Source organism: Podarcis filfolensis (assembly GCF_964270895.1).
Source record: "Podarcis filfolensis genome assembly, chromosome: 7".
In the NCBI taxonomy this organism is placed as follows: domain Eukaryota; kingdom Metazoa; phylum Chordata; class Lepidosauria; order Squamata; family Lacertidae; genus Podarcis; species Podarcis filfolensis.
The window spans coordinates 90515358-90532522 of NC_139603.1; the positions used below are offsets into that span (position 1 = coordinate 90515358).

At 50.4% G+C, this 17165-nt stretch overlaps 2 protein-coding genes across 4 annotated transcripts in view; one reads left to right on the forward strand and one right to left on the reverse strand.

The window, feature by feature from the left end:
* Positions 1 to 570: 570 nt before the first annotated feature.
* On the reverse strand, positions 571 to 10310 carry FBXL6 (F-box and leucine rich repeat protein 6). Of its 3 annotated transcripts, none has more exons than XM_083622063.1 (10): positions 10256 to 10310; positions 7731 to 8299; positions 7288 to 7443; positions 7036 to 7099; positions 6326 to 6457; positions 6046 to 6153; positions 4097 to 4210; positions 3354 to 3585; positions 2059 to 2308; positions 571 to 1048 (listed from the first exon to the last, which is right to left on the reverse strand). In XM_083622063.1, exons 2-10 carry the CDS (start codon positions 8273 to 8275, stop codon positions 880 to 882), a joined length of 1770 nt encoding a protein of 589 aa, XP_083478189.1. In that variant the 5' UTR covers positions 8276 to 8299; positions 10256 to 10310; the 3' UTR covers positions 571 to 879. The 3 variants fall into 3 exon arrangements, with proteins under 3 accessions (XP_083478189.1, XP_083478188.1, XP_083478190.1); XM_083622062.1 differs by lacking the exon at positions 10256 to 10310 and adding an exon at positions 9375 to 9961; XM_083622064.1 differs by lacking the exons at positions 571 to 1048; positions 10256 to 10310 and adding an exon at positions 9375 to 9961 and having other exon boundaries at positions 2126 to 2321.
* A 1681-nt stretch (positions 10311 to 11991) lies between these two features.
* The window catches only part of SLC52A2 (solute carrier family 52 member 2), a 304222-nt gene continuing 299048 nt past the window's right edge, over positions 11992 to 17165 (forward strand). The window contains exons 1-4 of the mRNA XM_083624236.1: positions 11992 to 12195; positions 12312 to 12373; positions 12688 to 12829; positions 16706 to 16852. The gene's annotated coding sequence lies outside the window, so the exon portion shown is untranslated. The remainder of the gene's footprint in view (positions 12196 to 12311; positions 12374 to 12687; positions 12830 to 16705; positions 16853 to 17165) is intronic.

Here is a 17165-nt window from a genome sequence, read left to right on the forward strand (position 1 = left end):
TGGGAAGCTTGCTAGAGTTAAAGTGGAATGTCATTCATTTATTTATTAAAAACAGTTGTATACCACTGTGCCATAAAAATGCGTATCAAAGCGCTTTCAAGCAGTAAAACATAAACCTGTACAATAAAAATCATGTTAAGAAGATAAAAACAGACAGAAATTGACTACTGTGGAATGATGTATTCTTAATTGCCTGCATAGGCCTGGTGGAACAGGAAAGCTTTCAGCAGGCATATGAAAGTTGGCACAGAAGGCACTCACTGAATCTCTAGTAGGAGAGAGTTCCACAGGACTGGGCCAATGACACTAAAAGCTCGCTAAAGGATCTTCTAAATCACATCCCTGACATGGGTAGGCAAAACAAGTCAACGTTCAATGGCAGCAACTTCACGCAGATGTTACGAATAGCAGCTCCCCCTTATCTTCCTAGTCTAGATTGGACAAAGTGTTTTTAGGGGGTCCAGGTGCAAGGATAAGAAAACATCCAGAAGTTGCTGGATAACTCCTGTTTGAGCAACCAGCTTTCTACAACCCAGGCCCAGAGAGAACACAGAGTCACACCCACTGTGCAAATTTTAAAAAAACTCTTTTATTCTGGTAGAGTTTGGAGCTACAAACAATAGAAAAGACAACAGAAATAAGTTACAAAAAAGGTGGGGACACAGCAAGTAGAATGTTTCCCCTCCCAGTAGTGCAGCGAGAACATCACAGTCTCTTTTCTCCTTGCAAGGGACAGATCCTGCACCTCTGCTGCCTTGAGAAAGGTGTAAGACCCCTCTGGGAAAGGTGTAGGTGCTGAAAAGGGCAGGAACTTGGCTTGCTGAGGCAAGGAGAGACAGAACTGATCCTCCTGTTACGGTATTCCTGGAGAGGCAGCTGCTATGAGGCATCTCCTGGTGTGGCTGGCTCTTCCGAGCTGGTCAGGAGCTGCTGCAAACACTGCCGGATTTCACCGTAACCCCGGTACACCTTCTTCATGCCCCGTGGCAAATGGCGGCAGGATGACAGGTTGAGGTAGCTGAGAGCAGGGCAGTTGGCAATCAGGGTGCTTATGGGGAGAAGGAAAGGAGATCAATGTTAAGCTCCTTCTCAACCTTTCTGGTGTGGGGAATTGGCAAAACATTAGATTATCACAAGGCCACTCGTAATGTGAAGGTCAGTAACAGGAAGAAACACCAATAGGGTTCCAAAGGGCTGACATGCCTGTGCTTTTCCCCTGAAGGCCACAAGTCTGATCAACCCAAAGCTTGGAGAAAGACGCACATGCCTTCCAAAATGTCTCAAATGGATTGAGAACAAGAGATTCCATAAATGTGAAAACAGTGCAAAGTTCCTCCCAACTACTCAGGAATGTGGCTTCCGTCCCATCGGGGACAGGGGGCTTGTGGGTGGGAAAGCTGGCCTGAAAAGCAGCCATTATTCAGGCCAGGCCTGCCAACAAGTGAATTCTGCAGGGTGCAGCATTCCGGGCCTGGAGCTCAAGCCAAGGGATTGTGGTGGGTCTGGGCATTCCCAGGGCAGACTTGCCTGCCAGGCAAACTGAAGCCAGCACAGGGAGCACCATTCAGCAGAGGTCATGTTGTGAGTGGCACTTGCTACTTTTTGGTCTAACCATAATCCTACACAAACCAGAAGAAATCCACCGCCTCTGCTTTTGTACTGCTGGCAGTCATCTACACAGCTGCCTTTCAGCACCAGACAGAGGGTGTTTTCATTTCCCCAAAGATCCAGATAGTGATGAAACTGTTTTTGACTATTGCCATTTTATTTTCTTAAAAAAATTATTAAGATGTATGTTTTAAGCCATAGTGAAATTGTTTGCTTGTTTTTACTTTGAAGGGTTATGGATATTAAATGATTACATATATTCAACAGTAGCAAGACACAGCCCAGAAGCGGTTCTGTCCAAAGATTCTCGCCTTTCCTCAAAGGAAGGTAGCATCCAAGTAGTATATAAGTGGCCCCCACATTGTTTCCCTCAAGAGTTGAAGAGAGGTGGGTTGGGACCTAGTTGCAGGAGGGGGAAAGATGATCTCAGGGAAAACCCCCGCGGCTCACCTGACTGTATGGAGGGCAGCCTTGGTTCCCGTGAGGTTGAGGGAGCGCAGGACTGGCTCCCCTCTGGCGCTGTCTCCCTGAGTGAAAGCAGCCATTGCTTGCTCCAGATCATTTTCGCTGAAGCTCTGGCCGGTCAGATCCAGCTCTCTCAAGCTGTGGTTCCACTTCCAGGTGATGAGGGGGCTGCCTTGGAGGGGCAGGTGCAGGTGGCTGGCACTACAGTACAGGCCCAGGTAGAGCTGCTCTAGGTCTGCGGAAGACATCTGGTGTCAGGAGGGACAAGCGTAGTGACAGCATGGAAACGTACAATGATTAAATAATATAATCACATGATACAACCGCCACGTGGGTGTATCTTACACCAAACAGGGTTGGAAGGCCAAACTCATTATCCAGTGATAAAGCCATGTTTCACTGAAACAAATATCATCGCTATCGCCACTGCTTTTGACTGGGGCAGTCCTGTTTTAGATAACTCCTAAAAATCCCATGTACCATCCTCTTGCCATAAACTGCAGGCCGGACAACTCTGCTATGGGCCCCTTATGAGGTGGCCAAGAGGACCTCCCTACACCCAAGATCTGTGTAGTCTCAACTTCATGTGCCTGAGAACTCTAAAACTACACACAACAAAAGCAGAGCTGTGTGCTCCACACACACAATTTACTTCACTTGGTTTTGCATTCAAATTCCCCTTTCCCCTCGCTGAGTTCTTTTGTCTTTTGGGGGAATAAATGCCTGAAAGAATGGCTGCACAGAGATAATGGACGCAGAAGGGGAAGGCTCAGCTTCCTCCACAAGCATGGCACCCATATTGAAGAGGAGACCTTATTCCCTCAGGCAGCAGCCCAGCAGTACAGTGGTACCTCAGGTCACATACGCTTCAGGTTACAGACTCCGCTAACCCAGAAATAGTGCTTCAGGTTAAGAACTTTGCTTCAGGATGAGAACAGAAATCATGCTCCGGTGGCACAGCGGCAGCAGGAGGCCCTATTAGCTAAAGTGGTGCTTCAGGTTAAGAACAGTTTCAGGTTAAGAATGGACCTCCGGAACGAATTAAGTACTTAACCTGAGGTACCACTGTATTAGGTAATTCAGCTCAGCATAAGGGAGCTCCTAAAAGGAGGAGTCCCAACACGCAGGTTATAAATGACTGAGCCAGGTCTTGCTTTAAACAAGCAGATTTGCCAACTAAGGTAAGTATGAGCATGAGTGATGGGATGATGATGATGATAATTAGGCTGCCCAGAAAGTGGCCTAGAAAACTCAGAGGCGACAGATCCTTCCACACCCACCTGGACAGGGCAGCAGCTCCAACCCCTTGGGGGTGACACGGAAGCAGCCGCGCAGGTCGAGCACACGGAGTCGGCTCGAAGTGCACAGGATCCGTTTCAGCATGCTGTCGTCGACGAAGGAGAAAGAGGTTGTGGCCAGGCACAGCTCCTGCAGCTGCGGGAAGCCAGGGGAAGTGGGAGCCGAGCGGGGAATGGGCTTTGGGTAGCAGATGAGGTTGAGCAAGCGCAAGACCTGGAAGGAACAGGCAGAACAGGAGGGTGAGGAGGGCAGCCCTGAGCTCCGAATTACTCATCAGCCACAGGGCAAGGAGACACCAAACCCAAATCCCTGCCCCGAGGGAAAATCCTCCCGCCTGAGTTCCTCTCTCAGACATACCAACAAATAAAGCCACACCCACCGTGCATCTGTGGAGCGGTTAAAAAATCCAGGTAACTCAAGCAAGAAAGCCAAGCCAGGCCATCTGTTACCGGATAATTGGAAGGGGGGAGAGAAACCTCCCTCCCCCCGGCTTGCCTCTCCACACCACAAAGCAAAGACTCTGCTGCACATTACCAAACCATTCACTCACTCGCAAACCACACAGAGCTATTTCCCTGTCCTGGCTGAAGTCTCTTGCTTGTGACCCCCGACCTGAACCCAAGGGAGTCAAGGTTAGGCGACTGTGGGGTGCTCCAAGGTCTCCCTGTTACACATCTCAGAAGAAGAGAAGGCAGCCCCACAGCCCCCGTTAATCCACACACACCTGCAGCTGTGGACAAGCTACTTGAAGCTGTTCAATCGGAAGCTGAAAGTGCTGAGTACTTTGCTCTATCTCTGTGTTCACCTCTAGAAGCTGCAGTTCTGGGCAGCTGCCATTCTGGAAAGCAAAGTCAGATATAAATGACAACCGAAAATGGCACTGGGGTCCAGCAGGACTAGTTAAAACCTAGATTCCATGAGAAGGTCTGATCCTGCACGCCCACCAGCCTAGCCTCAGACAACAGTGGGGTACGAAGTCAAGCTTTCTCTAAAGATCTCAGCTGGTGATCAGTCTCGCTTGGACTACTGCAATGCGCTCTATGTGGGGCTACCTTTGAAGGTGACCCGGAAACTACAACTAATCCAGAATGCGGCAGCTAGACTGGAGACTGGGAATGGCCACCGAGACCATATAACACCGGTCTTGAAAGACCTACACTGGCTCCCAGTACATTTCCAAGCACATTTCAAAGTGTTGGTGCTGACCTTTAAAGCCCTAAACGGCCTCGGTCCAGTATACCTGAAGGAGCGTCTCCACCCCCATCGTTCTACCCGGATACGGAGGTCCAGAGCCGAGGGCCTTCTGGCGGTTCCCTCCCTGCGAGAAGCCAAGTTACAGGGAACCGGGCAGAGGGCCTTCTCGGTAGTGGCACCTGCCATGTGGAACACCCTCCCACCGGATGTCGAAGAGAAAAATAACTACCAAACTTTTAGAAGACAACTGAAGGCAGCCCTGTTTAGGGAAGTTTCTAATGTTTAATAGGTTATTGTATTTTAGTGTTTTGTTGGAAGCCGCCCAGAGCGGCTGGGAAAACCCAGCCAGATGGGCAGGGTATAAATAAATTATTATTATGATTATTATTATTATTATTACTACCATATGCCAGGAAGTGTTCCTTCAGACACCCTGAGCCAAAGCTGTTCTTAATACAGTGGTACCTCTAGTTACGAACTTAATTCATTCCGGAGGTTGTACATGATTAGAAGTAAAAAACGGCATTTTGAATTGGGGCCGGAAACTGACTGTGAGCCAATGCAGCTCAAAAAGAATGTTGGTCAACAGATGTTGGACATCCAAATCCTATTGGCTTCAGCCACATGGCCAATGGTTAAGCTTGATGGGAGATGCAGCCTCTGCCCCCCCCCCCCATTCCTGGTTTAAGAATAAATACATTTACACCCAGTATCTCCATTGACAAGTTCATGGGAGGGGGGCTTGGATAAACTAAATGCTTTAAGCTGCTAGGGTGGACAAGAGTCAAGCATTCAGGTGGTTTGCCTCAAAGTTCCCTAGGATCTTTTTCACATCCTCAAGCTGAACAAACTGAAAAAATATGCATCACAAAACCTCCAGAGTGTAGTCCTTAAGAGACTTCCTTTTTTGGATGTGAGCTGCAGTACTCCAACTACACATCATTAAAATCATTACATTTTTATACAATACTCCTAATGGGCAAAGTTGTTGCGCACATTGCGCCCTCTCCTCTGTCTTTACAACTCTATGGAGTTGGCCACCCTGGAAGAGAGGTACATGACAAATGCAACATGACCCAGAGAGTCCATTGGATAAGCAATTCCGTTACCTTGGTTCTTCCAGATCTACATCCAAGGCTCTACCCCTTGGACCACACTCTCTCTCCAACCCGAACCTTAGGAACAAAAGTGCTACTATGAGGCCAACTGAACGAGAGACTGCAAAGCACTTTCTTTCCAAAAAACAGAAAGGTTTTCAAGCGCAGCCTAAGGATTGCATCTGCTGGGGGTGTTTCAGTTCTGCATGTCCTGCACTGAGTCCCAGGGGGCTGAAGTAAATGCACTATGCACCCACTCCAACTCTATCATTTGTGAGCTGCCCCCTCAGGGAGGACTGCTCCCCAGCCAGAGATACAACATTGGTTACAATAGTTATTCTGTGACAAGTCAATCCCTCCATGGGGTTTCAGCTAAGTTTACCAAAAGCACAGAAAATATGGCATTCAGCCGACTGCTGTACGTTAACCATAAATGGCGGATCCGAGTGCCAGCAGCTTCCAGAAAGCTGACCACGGCCGAAGGGTCAACCTGGAAACGCAGAAGAGAGACATCGGTTATGGAGCTCAATACTGCAACCAATCTGCAGCTGAACATCTACAAGAGAAGGCAGTGGGATCCAGGTTCAAGCCATTGGGATCCAGGAACTCTGCCCTCTCCTTGAGACACGACCTTGCAGTTGCTGAGCACAGCCACCATTCACCTGAGAATTCTGCAAGTTCAGGCTTTCCAGTTGCAGGCAGCCTCCGGCCAGTGTGCACAGAGACTCAGTGGTCACGCCACGGCAATGGGACAGCTTGAGAGATGCAAGGAGTGGGCAGGATTTGCCAATTGCCTAAATAGTCCAGGACAGAAAAGGGAGATTAGCTGACAGAAGATACCTTGCCTCAGGTGTCAAGGTGTTCTACACATTACGGAAAAACACAGCACTGTATCACAAAAATTAAACAAAATGGTAGCGGTTGTCTTGTTTTGCATCTTTTGCCCGCTTCCAAAATTCGGGTTTTTGCATGCCAGTAAAAAGGATGCGGGTGGCGCTGTGGGTTAAACCACAGAGCCTAGGGCTTGCCGATCAGAAGGTTGGCGGTTCGAATCCCTGTGACGGGGTGAGCTCCCGTTGCTCAGTCCCTGCTCCTGCCAACCTAGCAGTTCGAAAGCACGTCAAAGTGCAAGTAGATAAATAGGTACCGCTCCAGCGGGAAGGTAAACGGCATTTCTGTGCGCTGCTCTGGTTTCGCCAGAAGCGGCTTAGTCATGCTGGCCACATGACCCGGAAGCTGTACGCCGGCTCCCTCGGCCCATAGAGCGAGATGAGCGCCGCAACCCCAGAGTCAGCCACGACTGGACCTAATGGTCAAGGGTCCCTTTACCTTTACCTTTAAAAAGGAATAAGATTGCAGTAGCCTCACCCACCTTCAGGACAAAAGGCACGTGGCTTTTCCAGTGGCAAAGAGCAAAGTCTCGGAGGTGAGAAAACCTGCAAGGAGCAAGAGCATAAAATGATTCCGCGTTCCGGACCTGATGCATATAGGCTCCAGAGGAGCAGGGAGACGGCTAGGGAAGCCACAGAGTCACTGCCAAAGAAAAGGCGGTGGAATCTGGCGGGTGACTTAGGCTCCTCACATTCAAAGACTGTATCCCCCACAAAGAAAAGCAAATACTCACCGGTTGGCAACCAGCCACCCCATTGTGTCCAGGACTTTCTTCTCTAGAACAGAATGTTTCTGGCCTGGGGCAACCCAGCAGTGGCCAACAGTCACCTTCTGCCAAAGCGCAGGGTTGGAAGCTGCTCCGTACCAGAGCCGGCACACGCGAGCCACCCTAGAGATAAAACCAGCAATGACTGTCACATCTCACAGGGCCACTGGGCATTACAGCTACTCACTGTGAGTATCTGGGAAAATAATGCATGCTCTATGGCTGCCTTTGCCAAGCTGGTGCCCTCCAGATGTTTCGGACTACAACTCCCATCAGTCCCAGCCCGCACAGCACAGGCCAAACCACGAAGCCAGGACCAGGTTGACAAAGGCTGCCCTGTGGGATCTCTTGCTTCTCCTCAGGCAGGATGCTTTCCTGCCCCTTGGCTGCGGCCACAGCACTCCATTTACCTACAGAGGAACGGCACTGAGCCTTCCGATGCCACAACATGGTGGAATATCTGGACCAGGATCTCCACTGGGAGGCACTCGCCCCAGGAACTTCCAGGTGCTGGCTGGGTGCTGAGGGGGAGGGCCTTGCTTTCTTCTCCTTGATCCTCAGAAGCCACATGCCGGTTTGCCAAAGTCTCTCCTTTTACGCGTTTCCTCCCATGTGGAAGCGCCTGCTTCTTCAATACCTTCTTCTTCTGCTGCTGCTTCCCTTTCTTCTTGGGCACTTTCCGGAGCGGCCGCTGTCGTGTCTCCTCCACGTTGGAAACTATCAGCAGCATGTCATTGTCCGTCTCGTGCACAAGGTAATGAGGGGCAACTCTCCGTGGGGCTTTGCGAGCCGCCTTCTTCTTCTTTGCTGGGGCCTGGCCGGCAAGCCCCGTCTTCCCACTCACTTCTGCCCCCCTCTTGCGGGGAACCCGTCTCAGAGAGGAGGGGGGCAGCCCTGGAGACAGCTCACTCCTTCCAGGCTTCTCATCCATGCTGGCCGTCTCATTTATGATCATAAGGGGGTGTCCAGTGAATTCTTCCTGGGGAAACGTGAAAGAACAACCATTGTGGCAAGAAGGGATAACAGAATTTATATACCCCTGGTGGTTATACAGTCATACCTCGAGTTGAAGTTATACTTCAAGTTAAGTATTTTCGGGTTGCGCTCCGCGGCGACCTGGAAGTAATGGAGCGCGTTACTTCCAGCTTTCGCCGTTCATGCATGCGCAGACGCTCAAAATGACATCACGCGCATGCGCACAAGCGGCAAAACACGACCCGCGCAGATGCGTCTTATGTTTGCTTCAGGATGCGAACGGGGCTCCAGAACGGATCCCGTTTGTATCCAGAGGTACCACTGTACAGTTCTTTCCCCCAAGTTATCCAAGTCCTTGAAATGTACTATTTCAGTAAGTCATAAAGCAGGCCTGTCTCATTATTCCCACGCTGTGTGCGCGCGCACAAACACACATGTGTCCATGGCACTTGCTTAAGGCCACATCATGAGCTTATGGCTCAGCTGAGCTGGGGCTTCCACCTCACAGCTCCTACTTGCAACTAGAATCTTCTCCACATTCAAGGAAGTCTAAGGTCTGACTCTGACCGGCCTTGCCTAGAGCAGGAAGCCACCCCCTTCTCTATTATGGCCACACCTGAACCACTGAGGATTACCGGCTTCCTGCTGCCAGGGCACAAGCGGGCTGAAGCCGCCTTCCAGAGCCCCCTTTCCTGCCGAATGCCAATGGAGTGGCTGGGGAAACCCAGCCAGATGGGCGGGGTATAAATAATAATAATAATAATAATAATAATAATAATAATAATAAATGCCTATAGGGCATGAGAGAGTAGCTCAAGGACCCTCTTCTTCTTCCCCTGCTGCCCAGGCGCTGCCTCATCCAAGCCCCATCCCTCCACTCCTGCCAGCAACGCTCAGCCTCTTCTTGCTTTGGCTGGGGAAATCGCAGCTGCCAACGGAGCCAGGTGCTGGGCAGTTTGGCCCTGTTATAAGAATTTTAAGGTCATATATATATATATATATATATATATATACACACACACACACACACACACACACATATACATACATATATATATAATAAATGTTCATAAATGTACCAATGTCTGGAGCAGCACAGGGAGACCTTCCTGAAACCATTCTGACTCCCAAACTGACCAAATGTTTTCTCTGCAAGGGGGGAGGGGGCGAGGGAACCTTCCCATTGTCTCAGGAATTGGGTAATCACCATCTCAAAGGAATGGCCAGACTACCAGGAAAGGCGATCAGATAAGGCATTATCAGATAACCTGCCAGACAGGAGGTAAACAACGCACTCAGATTTCTGTTGCAGACCGCCTTTTCTGTGATGTATGTATGATGTGTCTGGGGGGGGGTCTTGGACTCCAGGGCGGGCAATTTAAAATGTCTAAATAAGGGTGGACACACCTTGGTTCTGGGTCCTCCTCATTTCCTGCGTGTGAGGGGAGCACCCTGTTGCAACAGATCAATAAAGATCAGGCTTACTAGCTGCTTTGCTTCTCAATATTCTCTGCTTGGCCTCTGTTATTTTCTCTGACGGATGGGGAACCTGCAAAGGGCTCTATGAGGGCTCTTGTGTCCCCCATAAGGGAATAAGGGCGGATTTTCGTTTACAACAGTGGACCAAGGGCATCCCGGAGGACCCTGGGAAGGAGGAGCTGCTCCCTCGCTCCTGGGTCAAGGGCGCCGCGGGGCATTGTGGGAAGGCAGCCCGGGCGGAGAGGCGCGCAGGGGATGCTGGGACAGAGCCGGGGGGGGGCTGGGCTGCTCCTGAGGGGGGAGATGGACGCAGGCCGCGCAGGCCAAGGCGCCGCGGGGCATTGTGGGAAGGCGGCGGGGGGGCGGGGCATTGTGGGCCGCCGGGAGGGAAGGGGGGCCCCCGAGGGCCCGCTGGGCATTGTGGGAAGGAGCGCGGGGGATGCCGGGAAGGGGGCCGAGCGGAGGCCCGCCGCGCGCTTACCTGGCCTGCGGGGCTTCCGCCGCGTCCCCTCAGCCGGGGCGGGGGCCTGGGAGGGGCGGGGCTCCGGGAGGAAGGGGCGGGGCTTCCGGCGAGGGCGGGGCCTCCAGGCTGCGTCCCGGTCGCCGCCGCCGCCGGCAGCACGTGAGTCGCCCGGGAGCGCGGGAAGGGGGGGGTCTTCCCGGGGAAATAGCGCCTGCTCCCCCCCCCCGCCCCCTTCAGCCGCTCCTCGGGGTCTCCCTCCCCCCGGCGCCCCCCCGAGACCGAGCTTCCCTCGGGGTCGGAGTTGGGGCTCCGCCGGGAGACTCCGGGTTCTCTCCTCTGAGGAGACCCCTCGGAGCAGCAGGGGAGGCGAGGAGAGGCTTCGCTTTCCGGCAGGCCGGGACCCCTCGAGGTCATCCAGCTGGGTCCCCCGTGACAGCCTCCCAGTCGGGAGAGCCCTCCGGCCCTCAGAAAGGGCTTCCCCGTCTCCTTTCTTGCCCCCGGAAGCCCCGGGTTCGGGTCCTGCCCTCCGGAGCGGGAGGAGGCCAGCGGGGTCAGGCCGGGACGGGCGCCCTGGAAAGTGCCTTCGGGAGGGAGGCAAAGTCTGCCTGGTGCGGCGCCCTTTGTCCCTCGGGGACCGGCCAAGCGCTTCGGGGAAGGCCACAGGCAGGGTAGAAATGTAATTATTATTATTATTAATAATAATAATAATGGCTGTTTGTTTTCCCCACCTGACAGCCCAGTCATCGATATTCAGTGGTATAGTTCCTCTGAACATGGAGGTTCTGTTTAGACAGAACGGCTTATGGCCGGTAATAGTTCTGTCACCCTCCATGAATTTGTCTAATCCTCTTTCAAAGCTGCCTAAGCCTGTAGCCATTGCCTCTTCTCAGGGCACTCAGTTCCATAACTTAATTCTGGATTTTGTCTGCTCTGAAATCAATTTTGCTGGCCTGAATTCTAAAATTATGAGAGAGGGGGGGGGGAACCTATCTCTGTCCACCTTCTTTACACTATGCATAATTTTGTAAGCAATCATGGCTTTCCTTAATCTTTTTTTCCCTTTCTAAACTAACATGAGGCACTCATGCCAGGCACTTTAATCTTTCCTAGCAGGGAAGGTGTTCTTTGCCCTTGGTCACACTGGCTGCCCTTTTCTGCATCTACAATTCATTTTTGGAGATGTGACCAGAACTGAACACGTTATTCCCAGTGTGGTCGCACCGTAGATTTGTGTAAAGCCAAGATTCTGGCCGTCATGTTTTCTGTACCTTTCCTGATAGCGCTGAGCACAGAATTTTCCTTCTCCCTCACCCTGAGTTATTGCATATTAATTTGACATTTTCATTGAGTTACCCACCAGTGATCTCTTTCCTGGTCAGTCACTGCCTGTTCAGCCCCCAGGCCTGTACCCGAAGGGGTTGGGGGGGTGTTTGCCCTTTTAATGCCCATTCACCCACTTTGGAGAGGGGCTTCTGGAGCTGTCTGAAGGCCACTTGGCCTTTTGCCATCCTGAATAATTTGTTGTTATCTACAGCCTAGGTCACTACGCTGCTCACGCCTGGCTCCAGATAAGTTACATACAAGTTCAAAAGCACAAGTCCTCTAGACTAGAGGCTCAGCTTCTCACTTCCCTCCATTGTGGGACCTGTCTGCTTACTCCTACCATCTGCTTCCTATTCTTTGCCCAGGTGCTAAATCACGGAAGGCCCTTTTCTTTCATCCCTTGTGCTGTGCCTCTTAGACTTCAAAGTGTAGAAATATTCTTTGTTTTTGCTGCGGCAGACTTACTCCCTTTCCTGTTTGGAAGCTCTTGATAACGTTCTCCCTTGGAGTTGTAAAGGGCAATGAGTAACTTAAGGGGTGAGGAGCAAAGTCTGCTGCTGCTGTTGTGCTACTGGGGAACTTGCAGCTGCCTGGTTCAGAGAAAGGCTGATGGGAGCAGGGATGTCCCGGTTCAGGTGCTGAGGATATTAGAGAAATTAGCTTAATGGCTTGGTGGAGGTGGCAAGTAAGAGAATTGCAGAGGGCATTAAGAGAATCTGGAGAGATTGATAAGAACTCCTCTGTTTTGTAGTACCCCACAATGAAGATTTGGCTGGAGGAGAGTGCAGGGGAAGAAGGACATGCATTGAAAGAGTGAGTTACCCTTTTGGTCTTACGTCTTACATTTGCATCTTAGCCTTATTCTTAAGGCAAGTATAAGGAACATACGTGGCCCTTCTGGTATTGATACGCTCCAACTCCTACCTGCCCTGACCGTGGACAGTTCTAGCTGTGGCAGATGGGAGTTGGAGTCCAACAAGACTGGGAGGACGACCGTTTGTTCAGAAAGAGACAGGGACCTGTCCAAGGCCATCAAGCTGAGCTGGAATTCGACTCTGGTCACCACTTTCATTCCAGCAGCACATGCTGGCTTTCGATTCTGCTGATGATAGGCTCTGTGCTTCCAGGTTCCTTGACCCGGGAGAAGTCAGCCGGTGTTGCTGTGACATCGCTTGAACTTTCCGTCCTCTTCCTTGGTTGGCGACCTCAGAAGTGATGCTTCTCCCTCTGCAGTCTCCCAGAGGGGTTTGCGCCTGAGGCTGGTGGAAGGTAAGGTTTCTGTGCCTCTTCTCTTTCTAGTTACAGGTAGGTAGCCGTGTTGGTCTGCCGTAGTCTACAAATTCCTTCCAGTAGCACCTTAGATACCAACTAAGTTTGTTATTGGTATGAGCTTTCGAGTGCATGCACACACATCTTCAGATACACTGAAACAGAAGTCAACAGGTTTACCACACCTATCAGCCAACCATCCATTCCCACCACCCTTTTGAGTAATACCCCTCCCCACCCTCTCACCCTTCTGTTTCAGTGTATCTGAAGAAGTGTGCATGCAGACGAAAGCTCATTCCAAGAACAAACGTAGTTGGTCTCTAAGGTGCTACTGGAAGGATTTTTTTTGTTTTGTTTCTTCTCTTTCTGCCTCCCTCGATGTTGGCAGTTGGGAATGTTTCTGGCAGGAATGCAAGAGAGTGTTGTGCAACTATTTCTGCATATGAAGCCCATCCCTAGAATGTGCAGAAATAAAATTAAAAAGTGCCGTGGGGGTGGGGGCAGCTTCTTGCCTGTTGGGGCTGGATTTTGGCAGGCAGAGCAGATGTTTGTGGTGCCATTTCTGTTCCTTTCAGACAGGATGAAACATGCTCCATGGTAAATGAGGCAGCCTGCCTGCCATTTTCCCTTCTAAGGCAAACTTGTTTTGGTGAAGGGAAGCTGTGCTGGAACATCAGCTATTCCTGCACAAGGTCCTCTGCTTTCATCTGCAAATCCAGGTGCCTTGTACCAGGGTCCGAAACTCCCATTGTTCTGGGCGCATTTTGCGACGGAATTTCAATTAGCGCAAGCAGTTTCTGAGCTCTGGGTGCAGTCCTGCACCTGAGATTTCAGAGTAAAACTGCAGAGTGGAAGGAAAGAGGGACCTTTTTTGCCTCCCTACTTCCAGCTCCTCTCTGAAGACTGGAGAAGAGCCCCTCTTAGGAATATTAGCGGGGTGGGAAGAGGAATTACCAGACCATGTGAAAAATGAGCACAATATTTTAGCTGCAGTTCATTGATTTTCAGCTTTGTATTCTTGTTATAAAAAAGAGCACACCTAGACATTCCGTTGTGGCGCCCATAACCTTGGTTTAAGGTGCCCTTCAGCTCCTGGCTTTCCTGTCTCCGTTTCTAACACTGCCGGGCACACATCACTTGGAGAGCACTGCGGTGATTAGGCAGGGAACAGGTGGTGGTTCTGGAACGGTAAACAATCATGGAAAACGGAGGGGAATTACATTGGCCTGTGCCGACATGGGAGTGGTGGCTTTAACGTCCCAGCGCGCATTTTTGTAAATTTCGGAGGGGATTTTTCTTATTCAAGTTGGGGGAAACTGAGGGGAACATTTTGGTTCCTTTGCGACCGTTGCTTTTGCAAGAACAGGTGGAACGGTCTCTCTTTAGCAACCCGTCTCCTCGGCTGAAGGGAACATAGTTTATTCAGAGAGTAGGAGCATTTGCCTTGACGTGTTCTCAGAACGTGTGGTGGTAGGAGCGAGGCCGCGTGCACAAGTCCCACCCCCTTCTCAACCAACTCCACCTCCAACCTTTGCACATACAGAAGGGAGATCTGAAGCGAGGATCTCTGCAAGTTCAGCTTGCCATCCTCCCATGTCACCAGAAACCCTAGTGGATTTCTGATGCAATAACTTCCCTCTTCAGGCCTTCCCACTTTGCATGCAGAAGTCTGAAGCTATAGCCAATGGGGATGCCTATTCCTGTTCCTCCCTCGCCATGCACACACTGAACGCTGGGGGAGGGGGCTGTTGGCGCAGGAGAAACTCCAGTTGCAGCATCCTATAGCCTTTTCTGGCAGACAGAACTGGAACCTCCTGATATTGAGGACAGAACTCAGTATGCCACGGGCCTTTAAGATCAAATTGAATACTGAGTGCATGGCAGAGTGATATAAACTCAGGTCCACACATGCTTTCTTTGCAGCCGTTTAGTCTGTCTGTCTTTTACTCATTCAGAAGTATGTCATCCAACAGGGGTGGGGAACCTCCAGCCCCCAGGCCAAGTATGGTCTCACGTGAGTCCCAGTTTGTCCCCCGAGACGGTTTCCCCCAAAGCATGCCCACCCTTCCCACAACTTTCATCAAGTTCCCCGTGATTGCACAGCCAGTCACTGCCCAAAGCAGGCTGGAAGCCCATCAGCTGACAGCGGTGCCTTCAAGCCCACTGGGTCAGAGGCTTTTCAAAGCATCAAGCGGGGCTCTTTGCAAGCCCCGTGATAATCCCCGTGCTTGAATTCCTAATCACAGGTCCTTGAATCTGACCCTTGGCTATCAACCAGATCAGGTTCCCAACCCCTGCACTCAGAGGTTAGGCAAATCCCACAGCCGCCTTGTCTTTAAGCAGAAGCCCGGAAGCCAGGAATTGGACGTAGACAAGTAAATGGAGGAGGAAAGGAACTCCCTGCCCTTCCGCTGCCTAGAAACCAGGCAGGTTGTTGTTGGAGGAAAACCCAGCATCAAAATGCAGCTCTCTTTAGGGAAGTTTTTAATGTTTGAAGTTTTGTTCTGTTTTTAATGTTCTGTTGAAAGCTGCCCAGAGTGCCTGGGGAAACCTAGCGGGGTAGAAATAATAATTATTATTACCTATGTTCCTCCTCCGCCAGCCACAAGCAGTCTAGTGAATAAAAAATCAGGCTGGTAAAGTTTGTGAGCTTATTTACAAGGCTAACCTAGAGGGTTTGAACTTAATTGTGCATCATGTCATTGCATGTTAGCATATCCTGTAGTGATGCCTATGCATGTAATTAAGGGAAATTGCAGCTACCCTTTAGTTTGTTGCACCATTAAGTGCCATATTTCAGAAGTAAAGTTCACTACAACCACTGCTCTGCCTGTTATATTTCCAAGTAAGGCACCTTTAATGATTTCCACTTATGTAAGTAAATACAAAATACGTAACAGATCATTAGCTGCAAGTCAGTTGCATGGAATAGACTTGCAGAGAAATCTGCAGTGTCATGCTCCTTGGCAGTGAATTTACAATTTCATGCTCCTTGTCAGAAAATGGTGCTTAGGAGCATCACTTCTAGATAAGGAAAGTCAAGAAACGCCCCTCTTGTCTCTTCATTGCTGATTACACACCCTCCTCAAAGGTAAGGTTTTATTGGGGTGGCAAATCAGGGTGTCAATGGGCAGGACAGATTCCTGTTTTGTGCTGCATTTTCATGCAGAGCCTTAGCTTAAAATGAGCTGAGGCTTTTTGAACTTACCAGCTATGAATTTTTCACTCCTGTTATTAAATGCAGGGTGTTTGATCACTACAACCTTATGGTAAAAGTGAAGCCACCTTCTCAGTTCTTATTTTTTAAATATTATTCAAGGGGGAAACTTGTGTGAGTGTGTCTCTGAAAGGCAGGGAGAGGGAGAGGCACACAGGATTGCAATTCACTGGAGGAAGAGGACACATCAAAACCAGAAACCATGATGGTGCACCAAACAACAAATGAGGGCACCATCCGGATGGGAAAGGGCCATAGCTCAGTTCCAGAGCATCTCTGCTTTGCATGCAGAAGGTCCCAGGTTCAAGTCCCAGTGGTATCTCTAGGGAGGACCAAGTGAGCAGAGTCTGACATCCTGGAGAACCATTGCTTCCAGTCAGCGTAGGCGAGATAACTGAGCCAGACAGACTGCAGCTTCCTATGTTCCGCCTGCCTCTTTTGACTCACTCACTGGAGGGCTTGGAGCCGCTCATTGCCGTGGGTGACCCAACTGGTCAGACCAGCCAGGCAGCAAAGGACAGGAGCCCTTTCTCGTGGGCACAAAGGGCTCGGCTGCTCCTTTTTCAGGCAGCCACGGAGTGGCTTTTCTCCTTCCAGAGCTGACTCAGCAGTTCAGAGCAGTCCTCTGACTCGGACCCCTCCTTACTCTGTCCATGCAGCCTCATGCCCAGGTGACCACCTCCATCTTCCCCCACACTGACCACGGAAGGACACGAAAGAGAGAGCCGCTAACTGCCGGTCTGTGATTCTTTCTACACAGAAGCTGATTCCCAGCACATCATCTTTTGCTTCATAATAATAATAAGGTAAGTGATGTACATGCAGCAACATATTTGGAAAGACAGAAGTACTAACTGGAAGCTGGTTTTTGCTTCCAGTGGTTTTGCTTGGTTTCTGTGGAGAATGTGTTATATTGTCTTATACTGATTACTTCGTTTTGTATTGATTTTGTGTTTTGCTTGCTGGAAAATCTCAGATAAGGAGGGAGATCTTGGCTACCTGTTTTTATAGTATCACTGGTTGTGGCCTTCTGCTCTTTCAAGCAACTGCTCTTGAAAAGTAGAATATGCCGTCACCTCTTCATGTTGGATTCAGAGTGCAGCCGCAGGCAAGCAAGAA

What these genes read in the sequence shown, in the direction of transcription:
- FBXL6 (XM_083622062.1), bottom strand. Translation starts at nt 9,479, where the DNA reads ATGGGAAGGTTCCCTCGCCCCCTCCCCCCTTGCAGAGAAAACATTTGG. An exon ending in TAGCTTGTCCACAGCTGCAG is followed by an intron (nt 3,586 to 4,096) that starts GTGTGTGTGGAT and finishes TGTTCCTTCCAG; the next exon opens with GTCTTGCGCTTGCTCAACCT. An exon ending in GGAGCTGCTGCCCTGTCCAG is followed by an intron (nt 2,309 to 3,353) that starts GTGGGTGTGGAA and finishes TGTCTTCCGCAG; the next exon opens with ACCTAGAGCAGCTCTACCTG.